We start from the raw sequence: 13,695 nt of genomic DNA on the forward strand, positions 1-13,695 counted from the left end.
AAACAAAAAACAAACTCCAAACAAATGCATCTTTAAAAGAAATGAACCCTTGCTTTTGGCATGCTGTGGTACTTTCCAAAGCTTTTGAATGGCTGCACATTAAGAAAGGTTTGAGCTGTCCAGTTATTTAGGCTTCCTTTACTCACCTGAACTGCTGACTTTGTCTGTCCTTTCTTGCATAATAACTACTTTTTGATTGCTTAAAATACAGAAGCTTGTCCGTCCRATTTGTTGTGTTTAGTCTTACCTAATTCTGTGTGTCTTGTATTGTTTTACCTTGTAGGGTCCACCTTGAAACGACTATGTCTAGGCAAAGATCACAGTAGTAGTAACTATCCCATTTTTGTTTCTCAGTATTTCCTTCATGGCATGGGATGTTCTTGGCTTTTCTTTATTATTTTTTTTTTTTACTAAAAGCTAGTTGTTTAATAACTAGAGCTGATGCACTTACATGGAACTAGACTGTATAAATTGTGATACTTTGGGACTAATGCATGTGCTGTGATGTCATGGGAACCTTGCATGCTACAAGACAGTCGTGTCATTGTGTGTKTGTGAGACCGTGCACGCATGCAGCCAGGAAACTGAGTCCTGTCTGAAACTGTCTCTCTGAAATACACACCTTTATATGACTGCAGTTCTCTGCTGGAGGAATTGATAGCCTAAAACTATCCCAGCCCCTTGAGCTGCATGAAATAATTAACACCAATTGAAGAGCTTTCCTCTCAAAAGCCTTACTTTTCTCACTTATATCCCGAGTAAAGGAAAAGGAATTGAGCAGTATTCACTTAGAAGTGATGTTGCAGGTTGAATGCATGATCATTTAAAGGTTATCAATGTATTTTATATAATTGTAGGACTAATTAGTGTACTCGGTTTCATTGGCTGGTAACTGATTAACAGAGAAAAGACTCAATGTTCATGTTTGCTTATATAAWAATTTTTACTACAGTTTTATGAACTTTTTGCTTGGAGAGATGGTCTCTATTTCCAATCTTAAGCCTACCTTAGCTGAAAAGTTACTTTACATTTTCTACTTAAGTCAGATTCAGATTCCTTCAGTTCCAGTCCCCTGCTGACCTTACTATGTCAGACTTGTGGTCATTAATGCAGAAAAAGGACAGAAAATTGTTTTTCCTTGTTCTTCTAGAAAAAAAAAAAGTTAACTTACAAAGTTAAATCTTTGTCAATACTCTTTCCTGACTGCTTTTATCTATACCAAAAGTTCTCTCTCTTTTTCTCAGTCACACCTCCGCACACACTMCATCCTCTCTCCCCTCTCTTTTATACTTTCATGGTCGTGGTATGGTTTTTTTTCCCCAAATACATGCAAATAGCCAAATAAATGGTCCTGACATCATTGAGAGAAGTGCTGGATTCCCRGAGCCTTTGAGGCGCAGGAGCCAGCCCTGCCTGTAACCTCCATGACAATGACATTTTTCCAGGAGGGCAGTAAACTTATGCAAGTGAATTAAATGGTAAATTCATTTTATAAATGCTTGCAGTGTTAGCAATCCATCTCACCTCCCACTTTCTCATGGTAATCTCTGATGAGATGTATGCCTTGGGATGTCAGCATTACTGGGCTGCATTCCTGGCTTCTTTTCCTGTAAATTTCACCCAAGACAAGTTAGTGGCCAGGGTAAMATGTTGTGATAGAAAATAGAAACCCATTGGACTTGGACCATTTCTTTAAGCAAAGGTGTTCTGCAGCCAGGAGGGGGAGGGTTGGGAGTCTGAGAAGCCACCATTTGAGTGGCAGTGGGTGAGAAGGGGGTTGAGGTGCAGAAGTGAGACAGAGACACCATCTCAACTCTGTGTATGTGGTTTTCAGGATCCTCAACCAACAGCCTGGTGACGTGTCCTGAGCCCCTCCCACAGTCGACGCTGCAGGTTCAGGCCAACAACAGTAACAACAAGAAAGGGACGTTCACAGATGACCTGCACAAGCTGGTGGACCAGTGGACGAGCAAAACTGTTGGAGCTGCACAGACAAAACCTTCTTTAAACCAACTGAAGCAGAACCAAAAAAGGCAAGACATGGAGCCAAAGGCTAACCCCATGCAAACGCAGAATGAGACMTGTGGAGTAAGTGGCCCTCCTTGAAGGACATACCTTTTGCTATGTGTCTGACAGCCTTTGCAGAACTCAGATGTGGAGGAGGACATAGACTAAAATTACTCCAGATAAATGCTTTCTATAAGTGTCCAGCTCTTTTCATTCAGTACTAAAACAATTTTTTTAAAAAAAATTGTCCTTTGGAATAATCTTAAGGGATATGTGGGCAGCAATATACATAAAAATATATATTTTTAAACTYCAAACTGCTTATTAACAGCGATACACAGCAATACTTCTATCGTTACCATCTGTTGCTCAACTTCAGTTTCAACTGTTCCTAAGGTTTTCTTTTTCATGTTTAATTTTAACCTTCCTTAGAACAGGGGCTGGTGGCTCAGCGTTTGCGAGCTGTTGTTTAAGTGGAATTGGAGTGAGTGCTATGAGAGGGGACAGCTTGGGGTGTGCAGACCCTTGCTTGTTGTACAGGGCATCTGGACAAATCCATCCTCAGAAATGCTGCCACAGTATCCTACAACAAACAGGGAATTGGGAACATCCCCATTCRTCCCTTGGTGTTTGCAGCAGCAGGACAAAGCCATTGCAAGGTGCATCTGTGTCTGCGTCCAGTGCTGCTGTTGTGGTTGAGGGGTGCTACAGAGGCAGGCACAAAAAGGAATGAGCACACATCCAGGATTCCAGTTTACCATCTTGTCCCACCCTGGTCTGGGTTTCCAGATTTCTTCTCACAATTGGAGATTCTTTGACTAATCATTGTTGCTGGRTTCATTTTCTTGCAAGATTGAAAATTGAGCCTAAATAGAGGAAAATAGCARTGAGATGAGCTGTTTTGTCATCCCTTCAAAGCAAGAGAAATAGATCTGGATAGGAAACCATTGCCTTTTTGGCATGTAGAAAGGAAAAAACCTTGTAGCAGTGGTAGCTCTGTAGGTATTGGTGAAGTGGGGTGTACCAAAGCAGGAACCCCACTTGTGCCTCTGCTTTGATACCTGCTGATTCCTGAGTACGTAAATAATCCTTTCACACAGTAATGGTTTTAATAAGCTTGAGAGTAAGCAATGTCTATTAAAACTCTAATAGTTCTTATAAAATAAGTCAGTGCTAGTAAACCCAAATTGAAGATTTCCATAGTGGTGGTGAGGGCACAGAGTTTATTCTGTTAAGTCACTTATTACTTTGTTTTGATGTGCTTTTTACAGCATTTTGATATCTTTCCCTGAGACCTCTGCAGAACTTTCAAGTATTTGACGTGGATGTTTTGCACACCTGTATCTCTGGAGAAACAAGTGGTTATTTTACTTATTTAAATCACCTGTTAATATCAGTTTAGGGTTGATTTTACTTCCTGCAGTCTTGGTGTTTCTCTCTCAAAGCCTGTGGAGAAGGCAGAGTACCACTGTGAGAGCAGTAGAAATGTCCCARTCTCAGTACACTGATCTTAGAGGGTTTTTGTCTTTCTCAACCATGACAGTTGGAATGGATTATATTCCAGGGAATCAAGAGAGCTGACTGAAGTTTTTTGCAGTCAATTTACCGAGAGCATGGAAGGGCTGGGATTCCCTGCTCTCCATGTCACATMATTCCATGTTGCTTGGAGGAGAGGCATCAGTTGGAGCCCTGGGGTGGGTGAGACTTGGGGTGGTTTGGGACATGAAGTCCTCATGACTGTGATGGCCGCAGCAGAGATGCAAAGGCAAATGGCAAACATTCCTGGTGTGCATTTTGTTGAGTGTTTTGGTCATGAAGATGGCACAGGATGCTGCAGGGGGCAGAAAACAGGGCAGTAGGTATGATATAGAAGACTTTGGTTTGGGAGTTAAGCATCGTTCWGCTGCTGGTACCCTTTGAATTTCACCCTAAAGGAGAAATTTAAGTTGTGGGAGAATAGGGCTGCATGGTGTTGGGAGAGAAATGGCCAACAGAGGAGGAAGGGAACAACATGAGAGGACTCGTGGTGTGGACAAGTGACCTGTGTGTCAGTGGTTGGAGGGATGAGCTCCACAGGTAGATGTTACACCTGTGCTGAATCACAGCTGAGTCACCTGAAAAGACAAAAAGAACTTGGGAAATCACATAAAGGATGGAGAAAATAGCTTTCCAAGAGAGATAATGTGAAGCTCGGGCTGTACTTCTTCAGTTCATCTGATAACACCGTCTTTTGTCACCTSTTTTGATCAAAAATGCCTTTGCAAGAAAAGAATAAGGAGCACTAAGCGGATTTCCAGCCCATCAGAGGATGTTATAATAAGGTTTTACATCGGAAATAAAGGCTGGATAAGTAGGAAACAAGGTGTTTCTTATGCCTTCTGTGTTTTTGTTTGTTTTTTTTACTGGAATAAATTAGTATGGAGCTGTTAGGGTGAGTTGTCTCTGATGGGCTTGGTTTTGGGAAAAACTGTCGTTGGTCCCATGTGATGGTCAGAAATGAGGGGCTGGGGGTGGCAGGATTTGTACCTTCACTTCTATGTTGTCTCTGGGGGTTATTGTAAAGAGAAACACCTCCCTGAGGAGTTTTCATACAGGAGTAGGAGTGAAGAGTATTGTCCCACAATGAAAAATRCATTACAAAATGAAAAAAAAAAGTTAACTATACTTCTAAATAGAAAAATACGTTTTTCACTTTAAARTTTTCTCTTACTGTTCAGCCACTGTTATGAATATGCAGAGCTGTTGTGTGGCTGACTTGAAATCTTCTCTTTCCCTCTGGAACCAGACGAYTTACTTTCCTGAGTTACTTGAGATTCCTTCTACCACCAGCCACAGCAAGTTGTATGTTGTGAATACAAAATATTATTTTTTGACTAAGTGAAGGTTACTTTTTAAGGCTGGAAATAGAAGAGAAACTGGTAGTGTGTTTGTTTAATAAGAGTGAATGGTTTTCTTTTAATCTTCTGTCATCAGAAATCTAGGCAGCAATAATATAATTTGGGATTCAAAGGAAAACTTTATATTCTGCTTTGCTTCTATGGAAGTTACCAGTCCATTTGGCTGCAAATCCTCTTTGATCATATTAGAAATTTGGGGGGAACCTTTCAAAGGGAGAGGAGCCTCCCTCCAGTTGTGCCATGGGAGTACTGAAATGTTCCTTTTCAGATGGTTTAATGAAGCATGGAAATGTAGTATCAGCATTAATTTGAAATGCAGTAGGAGATATTAGGAAGAACAGAGGTCAAATTGCCTGATAATAGTGATTTCTCTCTCTGTGATTTGTRTGAAGATATGATGAAATAATCCTTTTTTGCGGGTAATTTTGGTTAGCATTAGTCAAGGAATACACTTAGGAATGTGAGCTGCCTTCTGTGCAAAGAATACTGAATATTGAATACTTAAAGGCACTATTTGGAGATGCCTAAGAATGAGGGCCTTGGACAAAAATGCTTTTAACTCTCTATGCTGTTATGTAGCTCCATGGCTTTGAAAGAAAAAAACATTACCCAGAAAAAGCTTAAAGATGTTCCCAGTGCATAGTGAGGTTGTTTCTGGGWACACACAGGTCTGTGTCACAGGGGACTTGGGCAGCCAAAAGCAGTGGCATCTGAAACTCTGCTGGCATCTCCTGACTCGGGGGCCAGGGTGAGCTGCCAGGAGTGGCTGTGCTGGGCATGGCCACGATGCCAAAACACCCTAGCATAGCCATAGCACCTTCACAGTGTCTKCCCTCTCTGTTGGATTGGGAAAATAATAAAAAATGAATCTGTGTTTGAAACTATTCAACACTGCCTTGGTTTAAGTGGCAGAATGGTTCTCCAGGGAATTGGAAAAGCACGCACACATAACCTCAGGAGTGCCTGATAGCTTTGGGGTTTCAGCAAACTGGGCAGAAGTGATAAAAGAGCTGGGTTAGCATCCTTGCCTGCTTGGGCTGGCAGCCAGCTCTGACTCTGCCCTGCAGCTCAGTTTCATTTCAGCAGTAGCTGGTCCATACAGAAGGAAAACACTGATACTAATGGGGTAGCCAGCAAAAGGAAAATCGTCTAAATCCTGCCTTTCCAGATGGGTTGTGATAGTTATGGTCAGCTTTCACAGCAGAATTACCTGTTTTCCTCTGTTGTAATATAAACCCAGGAGTATTTATGACGGTGGTAAGTCATACCCAAGGCTTGACTGTGCTGGAGCTGTGTCACTGAGGTGGCACTTYGGAGTGTGCCTGGAAAAGCACAAGAAAAAGGCAGAGAATTAAAGCAAGTCCAAAGAACCTATTTGGGGTATTTGAGCTACCTTAGTCTCTGTCTTATGACGTTTTTTTCATTTTTGCCAGTGTTGTCTTACATATTCTTCTCTGTGTATGTATTATTTTTGTTTTCTAAATGAGTTTGTGTGATTATTTGGGGGAAGGGGAATGAGCAGCCATGAAGGAGGCTGTCAGGAGAAGGCAGGTGTGGGGCGATCAGGGGCTGGTACCAGAAGGGACACATGCAGGTGCTCAGAGCAGAGCTTTGTCAGTACAGGGAGAGCTGGGTGAGTGTAGGGGAGGAGGTGCTCGAGCAGAGCTGTGAGGACAGTGGGTGATGGTCCTTCTGTTGGCACACAGTGGGGTTATTGCTTCCACAGAAGAACCTAATGGAGATGGAGAGGGCAAGGGCAGGGTAGGAGCTTCCCTTCCTGCCTAATATATGGCACCCTGCCCTCCTGAGACCCCTGCCTCAGTCTGAGTACTCACACTGCCTGCAGCTCTGGGGTCCTCAGCACTGGGAGGACTTGGAATGAGTCCARAGGAAGCCAGGGAGATGGTATGAGGGTTAAAGCACCTCTGCTGTTGATCAGGATGAAAGCTGCCATTATTGAGCCTGAAGAAGACTTCAGGGAGACCAGGGAAGCCCTTCCAGTGCCTAAAGGTACTCCCAGAGAGTGGGAGAGGGTCTTTGGACAAAGCCCCAAAGTGACAGAATCAGGGGCTTCCTATTGCCAGAGGGCAGGGTTAGATGGGATATTGGAAAAAAATTCTTGGCTGTGAGAGTGCTGAAGCGCTGGCACAGGTTCCCAGAGCAGCTGTGKCTGCCCCTGGATYCCTGGCAGTGTCCAAGGCCAGGYTGGGCAGGGCTTGGAGCACCCTGGGACAGTGGAAGGTGTCCCTGCCCATTATAGGGGCTGGAACGGGATGAGCTTTAAGGTCCCCTCCAAATCAAACCATTCTGTGATTTATTCTATGATTTTAGGATGTCAACCCAGTCTTCTGTGGGGAAAAAAAACCAAAAAAAAAAACCCAACAGAAATATCTCTATTAAATATCTCCGGCAGACAGAGTYTACATGGTGATGACAGATGTATATTTTGCAGTGCATTTGTTAAATTCATTAGTTTTGAGGCTGCTTTATCAGCCTCCTTAAGGCCAGAGCAGCTGAGACTGCTAGGCCTAGACAGGCACCAGAACAAACAGGAGGAAATTAATATTGTRATATTAAAAATGAAGTGCCTTTCATGGTTGGCCAAGCCATGGAATCAGTGTCATTTCTCATTATTGGTTTTGCAGTGTCTAAAGCTGAATCAGAAAGGGAAAAGACCAGTTGTACTTTATCCTCCTGCAGGCAGATGCTTGTGTTTTCAATAATCCCCAAACACTTGTCCCRTGTGACTGTAAGGAATATTCTGTTTCCGTGGTCTCTCAGCATGAGTTACTTGAGCTGATGTCAGGTTCTAGTATTGTACTGCTTGTTTTCCATTTCCAAGATAACTTTGTTTGGAAAGAAACCAGTCACAGTCACATCTTCATGCTGTGGGGAAAGCCCAGCTGGTGCACTGGARGCTGCAGCCTTTGCACTACCAGGATACAACAGCTGTAGCTGGTGCACATTTTAAAGGCAACAGATTGTGCCAGAACTGACACTGTTCACAGATCTGCAGACCCATTTAGGTTGGAAAAGCCCTCTTAGACCACCGAGTGCAACCATTCCCCAGCAGAAAAGGCCACGGCTAGCCTGTGTCCCCAGTGCCACATCCACACATCTGAAATCCGTGAAATCCGTGAGGGATGGTGACTCCACCGCTGACCTGGGCAGCCTCAGACAAAGTTGCCGAAATGCCAAGGTGTTGGCCAAGGAGAGGTCCCTTGGGCCAGCAGGGAGCTGTGGGTGCCTGGCTGGAGCTGTGGGTGTCCCTTCAGCCTGGAGCTGGCTGGTGCACGGGTGTCAGGAGCACAGGACAGGGGCTCACAGCCACGCTGGGGCTTTCGGCCCCGCAGGCGCCGCGCTCGTGCTCAAGTGAGCCCCTGACCACAGGCACAGCTCCGAGTGCTCTGTGACCCAGCCTGGCTGAGCAATGCCTGTGCACAGCTCTGCTGTCACCCCAGCGAGGGTGATGGACACACCTCATTCATCACCACCTGAATGGCCCTCTGCTTCCCTTGCAACTGGATGAGCAARGGGACTTGCAGTCTCATGGCTTTCCTGGAGCTGGGAAATCCACAGTTTGAGGCTGCTTTCCTGGCACTTGTTAATTGTGATGTTTTAGTCTGCACCTCCATGCAGGAATAGGCTGTGTGGGCCTCCATCAGTGCTGAGTCATCAGAACTGGGTAAGAGGTGGTGGTTAAAAAAAGGACATAACCAAGAGTCTCCTACCTAGGGGAAGATGCAAGAGCCAGGTGCTGTGGCTCTTGAAGTCTGTGTTTAGCTCACTTGGAGCATGGGATGAAGGTAGAGGAAGCAAACTGAAGTCATTAAGGTGTGTTTGTCACGACATTATCAGGTTCAATGCATGTGTGTAATGTTGGTTTTGGCGCATGACACAGTTCTATCCCTGGTCACACATAGGTAGCATTAAATGCAGCTGCTGCTTTGCTCAGGAATTGAGCTGAGACGTTAAAAGTTCAGAACTGGGATGAGTCAAATTTCTCAGTGCATTAAAAGAGCTGAAAATAAGCTTTTGAATTTRTGAAAAGGGCAAAAATGTCACCTCACATTTTCAGTGGCACTGAATAATCTAATGCTAGTGTAGGAAATGCTGTCATAGAACCACAGAATGTCCTGGATTGAAATCATGGATCATGGCATCCAGCTTCTACACGGGACACCTGAACAGTGCCACACATGCCTGAGAGCACTGTCCAAGATGCTGTATTTTCATAGGCAGCTGTTGGCATTCCTCATAGGTGCTTAGTTTGGCGAAAACTATCATTTTGAGGGTGCTAAAACAAGAATCTAATAACAGCTTATAGAAGTCTGGAGGTCTTAAAAACATGTCCTTGGTTCCTCTGTTTCTTGTTCTTTGGTTTCTGTTGATTTTGGTGGGTTTTTATGCATTACTGGTGTTAAAATCATGATACTGAAACATCTCTTTCAGTTCAACGTTCACCATCAGATTCAGGTTTCAGGTGAGAAAGGAGAAAGGGAAGTGAAGGAGGATATCAAATAGTCCCGTGTTTTTCTAAAACTGCCCGTGGAACAGAGGTTAATGCTCCAAAGCAGGACATCCCAGGGGAACAGTGCCAATTTTATTGTTAATTGAGAAGAGATATTAGAATCAGAAACATGGARTAAGTGTCCTATGCAGCCTTATGCATATATTCTTTTTTTTTGTGCTGAAATTTCACCTTCATACCAATGTTATCAATTGAATGTGAAATACCACATTGTTGGGAGATTCCCAGAATTAAATAACACTGTTTTTTCCTTATGCAGCAAATAGGTGCTGGCATGGTGGAGYTGTAAATTCTGTGACATGAAAAATGAATGAAATGCTGCAGATGTTTGGGGTAGCAGAAGTTCTCATGGCATTATGCAKGATAGAGTGTGTAATTTGGGAAGCTCTGCCATCCCATATTGAGAGACAAGAACTCTTTCTCTGCCCCTCACATGGAAAAACTGAATAATTGAAGTGTCTATTAATGGAATTCTAGAAAAACAACTGGARGTGGTCCTGGCAGCCCCCGAGGCAGAGCAGCACTGCTTTGTCCTTGCTCATTTTGCCTCATCTGGGCACAGCCACCACTGGCACAGGGCACTGAGCCACTGCAAGAGATCCCTTCCACCCTCACCACCCTCAGTTCCCCAGGGCCAGATGAAACAATTTTTTACAGAAATAAGGACTAGAATTTTTTAATCTCTTTTGAGGCTTGCTTCAAGAGTTTGGGATTTGGGTTAATTCTGCATTTAATAAAGTTTATTGACTTTTATGCATAAGATAACAGATATTTTAGTTCCTTTTGACATGCGAGGTTTGTTAGGGTGTTCATTTTCATTTGTTTAGTGATGCTTCCTGTCTTCTTAAAGAACTTTCTTCTCTGCCTCATATCAACCTTTTCTATTAATTTCCAAATACTCTTGTCTTTAATAAAACCCCAAAAAACAAAACAAACAAAAGAAACCCAACCCAACCCCCCAACAAAAATACAAAAGGAAAAAAGGAATGAACCCAAAGGAAAACCACCAAGGACACCATGACACCCCTGTGCCTGTGCCCCTGCTGCCCGGAGCCCAGCATTGGGCCGGGGTGCCGCTGGCACAGGGAGAGCAGTGCCCAGTAGCGACACTTCTTGTATTTCTCTTTTTGTAGGTAAATTCAGTAAGGACAGGACTGGGGAGCAAGTGCGCCGTTCCGGTGGCTTGCCCCRTGCCCACGGGATTAGCTCCTGGAGCTGCACCATCCCTGCCAGTGCCTCTGCCAGGGCCCGCCCTGGCGGGCGCGGTGACACCATATGTGATGCCTCTCTGTCAGTACGGAGCAGTTTTCCCTTCGCCCGTGTATGGAGTGCCGTGGCCGGGGCCGGTGGCACAGCCGGGGCTGGTCCGAGCTCCCGGCATCGTGCGCTTCTCGCCTCTGGGCAGGAGCTGCCTGCGGATGTACCCGGTGCCGCTGCAGCGCCCGGCCACTCGGCCGCCCGGCCCGCGGCTGCGCATGACCTAGCGCCGGTGCCTTGCCCTGGGCATCCTGCCAGGGGTCACCTTGACATGGGTGACCCTGTCAGTGGGTGCGTCGCCTTGCTGTGAGTGAGCGCGCTGTGGGTGACGCTGCCGCAGGTCCCGGTGATGCTGACGCTGTCMAAGTGCTGTTTGCTCTGTAGATCCGTGCGGGGTGAGGCGGGTCCCGGGCACAGCCATGCCCTGCAGCAGCAAGCACTATCAGGCGGCTCCACACCCGAGCGTTGGTCCTTACGGCAATATCTGCTTCTTTCCATTGCTGAAGACACTTTATTCCTTGTGTTGTGTTTCAGACTTGCGATCCTTAATGTCAATGTACTTGAATTGATAATTAGAAATTGTACTAACCCTCCAGGAGTTCAGTGCCTTGAATCTCAGCTTTCCAGTCCCAGCTGGAAAGAGATGTACAATTATTTGAAAGGTGTATTTTATTTACAATCCATCGCGAGTTGAAGTTATTTTTATTTGCAAAGATATCGCAGGTTCCTCATCAGCTTCATTCTGCTGTAAATGCTTTTGTTTTTATTCACAGGTTGAATTTTCATTTCTGAGGCTTTTAAAAATGAGAATTGTGAGGTGAGGTTTGTTTGACATGTTTGTTTGACACACTGATCGTAAAATTGTTGGTGTTTGTACAAGGAGTAGTGAAGTGCACATTGTAACGCAGGAGCTTTTACAGAGTGATCCAAGGAAGTGTATACAAGGACAGGGAATAGCTTCAGGCAGTGCAATCTGTTCTCCTCCTCAGCCTGTGGTAAAATCATTGTAGATGGCAACTTTATTCTGTAACAGGCAGCAAATTCTGTTTTCCTCTGGGTCAGCAGCACGTTGGATTTGATTTCATTTCCCTATCTGGGCTTTTATAATTTAGTTAAATTACAAGTTCATGCATGTTCCATAAATGAAGAAATCTAATAGAACTCTTGATCACAGGAGAATGTGTCTCCAGGTGGCTGTGAGACCTGTGTGAGCAGGGCACGCACACGAGTTCTGGCTCTGGTCGGGCCACTGAGATTGAGGGTGATGTTTGATCCCTGGTGTGCCAGCAGTGTTCATGCTAAAACAGAATAAAAATGTGAAGCTGTTCTTTTTCATATCTGACACTTCAGGTTTGGAGTCTCACCACCTTTTGTTTGGAATTATTTATTTATTTGTTTGTTTGTTTATTTATTTAATTTTATTTTTACCAAAGTTTGCGCTCCAGGTGGCATGGACACCTCKCTCCTTGAAAGTTGCTTTTTGCCCATTTTACTGTGCATTGAGTCTCCACCTGCACCTCAGTCTAAAGGCACAAGGTAACCACTAAAGCTGKTTTGCTTATGGTAAGTCTCCTTCCCTCCCAGAGTGCTATGGGCAGCATTACAGGCACAGGACGTGGAGCGTGGCCACACCCAAAGGCGCCTCCACCACGTTTTATATCCTGAAGGGCAGAGCCGTCCTGTGCTGCCAAGCTGTGAATTGTATAGCTCTGTTGTACTTTGAGCATTATACCTGTCTAAATTATTTTGTTTGTACCCTTTGAATATATTATTCCATCAATTCAGTTAGAATTGAATTTTATAGAAATTATGCAGAGTCTTCTGCCTGGGCAAAATACTTACTGTAGTAAGAGATTTCTGTTCTCTGTACCATGTATCTTTAATTTGTTTGGGTTTTTTAGATTCATGTCTGTATGCTTCATGAGCAAACATGGAAAATAYGTTCTCACATCGGGTTCCCTTTGGCTCGCACTGAATCCTACAGTTACGTCGCTACTGCCTGTATAGTCCATTCCTTGTATACTGACAAAGTCAGTGGCACTAAAAGCCCCAAGAAATTGTATAGATTCAAAAGAAAAATAAACATTTTGTGCTTGAAAATGGTGTGAAAAACCCAGTGTTTTTCTGAAACGTAGAACTGTGTCATTTCCCAGCCGTTCCAGGTAATTCTGCATTTGTTTTCCAGATTCATTCTTGTCCCTTGATTGTGTAGCAGCAGGAGGTGTGGTAGCTCCACCAGTTCTGGGATCCTCCCCACAGCTGAGCCCTGTGCACTTGTCAGAGGGCAGGGGTGCTCCAGGGGTGCTGGTASCTGGCCAGGCACTGTGCCCCGAGCCCCAGCGGGTGCTGTGCCAGTGCTGAGCTGCTGCAGCACCGACCAGGCTGGAGCCTTGGCTGAGTTCCTGCGAGCTGGTGTTCCCTCCGTGCTGCTGCTGGTGCACGGGAGGATGCTGAGTTTGCTAGGTGGGAAAGGGGCCCGTGAACTCTGTGTCTCCTGAGCTGCAGAGCACTAGGGAAGCCCTTCTGAGGGTTCCTGGCATCGTTTAAGTGTGAGGAAACTCAGGGCTGTTGCCAGCACCCTCTTGGAAGTCAGCATGGTTGTGTTAGGCTGCAGGAGAAATGGAGAGTGTGCAGGTGTGACGCTGCTGCATGTGTGTCTGTGTGCTTTGCTGTGTGTGCTGTGTGCCTTGGGATGTCCGTGCTCTGCACTGGTGCCACTGCCCCGCCGGTGGCTGCACTGCATGGCTGCATTCCCCAGCAGGGGCGGGGGTTGGGGGGCAAAGATGGGTGCAGCTGCCAGATCCTTGGTGGGTGTGCACCTGCCTCTTTCTCCGGGGCCAGGCAGTAGCTCAGAATGTGTTGCTGGCATTGCTGTATTTGTGATTTTTAATTTCCTGATGGCCCTCTTTGCTGCAGCTCTTTTGGTTGTTCACTTCAAGCCCTGCTTTTTTGCCCTCTGTTGTGAGGATTGTGTCACAGATGCTTTGACCTCAGTGGCAATTA

General features: G+C 45.1%; 1 protein-coding gene across 2 annotated transcripts in view; it reads left to right on the plus strand.

Annotated features, from left to right (window-relative positions):
* Positions 1 to 12,813, plus strand: part of WNK2 (WNK lysine deficient protein kinase 2) — a 111,323-nt gene extending 98,510 nt beyond the window's left edge. The window contains exons 26-28 of one of the 2 annotated variants that reach the window (XM_057380370.1): positions 284 to 328; positions 1,835 to 2,088; positions 10,569 to 12,813. In XM_057380370.1, coding sequence (XP_057236353.1) covers positions 284 to 328; positions 1,835 to 2,088; positions 10,569 to 10,919 — 650 coding nt within the window. In that variant the 3' untranslated portion in view covers positions 10,920 to 12,813. The remainder of the gene's footprint in view (positions 1 to 283; positions 329 to 1,834; positions 2,089 to 10,568) is intronic. The other variant, XM_057380371.1, reaches the window with a different exon arrangement.
* The last annotated feature ends 882 nt before the right edge of the window (positions 12,814 to 13,695 follow it).

The sequence above is a fragment of the Malurus melanocephalus genome, unplaced genomic scaffold (assembly GCF_030028575.1).
Source record: "Malurus melanocephalus ecotype Western Australia unplaced genomic scaffold, MMel_1.1 scaffold_450, whole genome shotgun sequence".
Taxonomy (NCBI): domain Eukaryota; kingdom Metazoa; phylum Chordata; class Aves; order Passeriformes; family Maluridae; genus Malurus; species Malurus melanocephalus.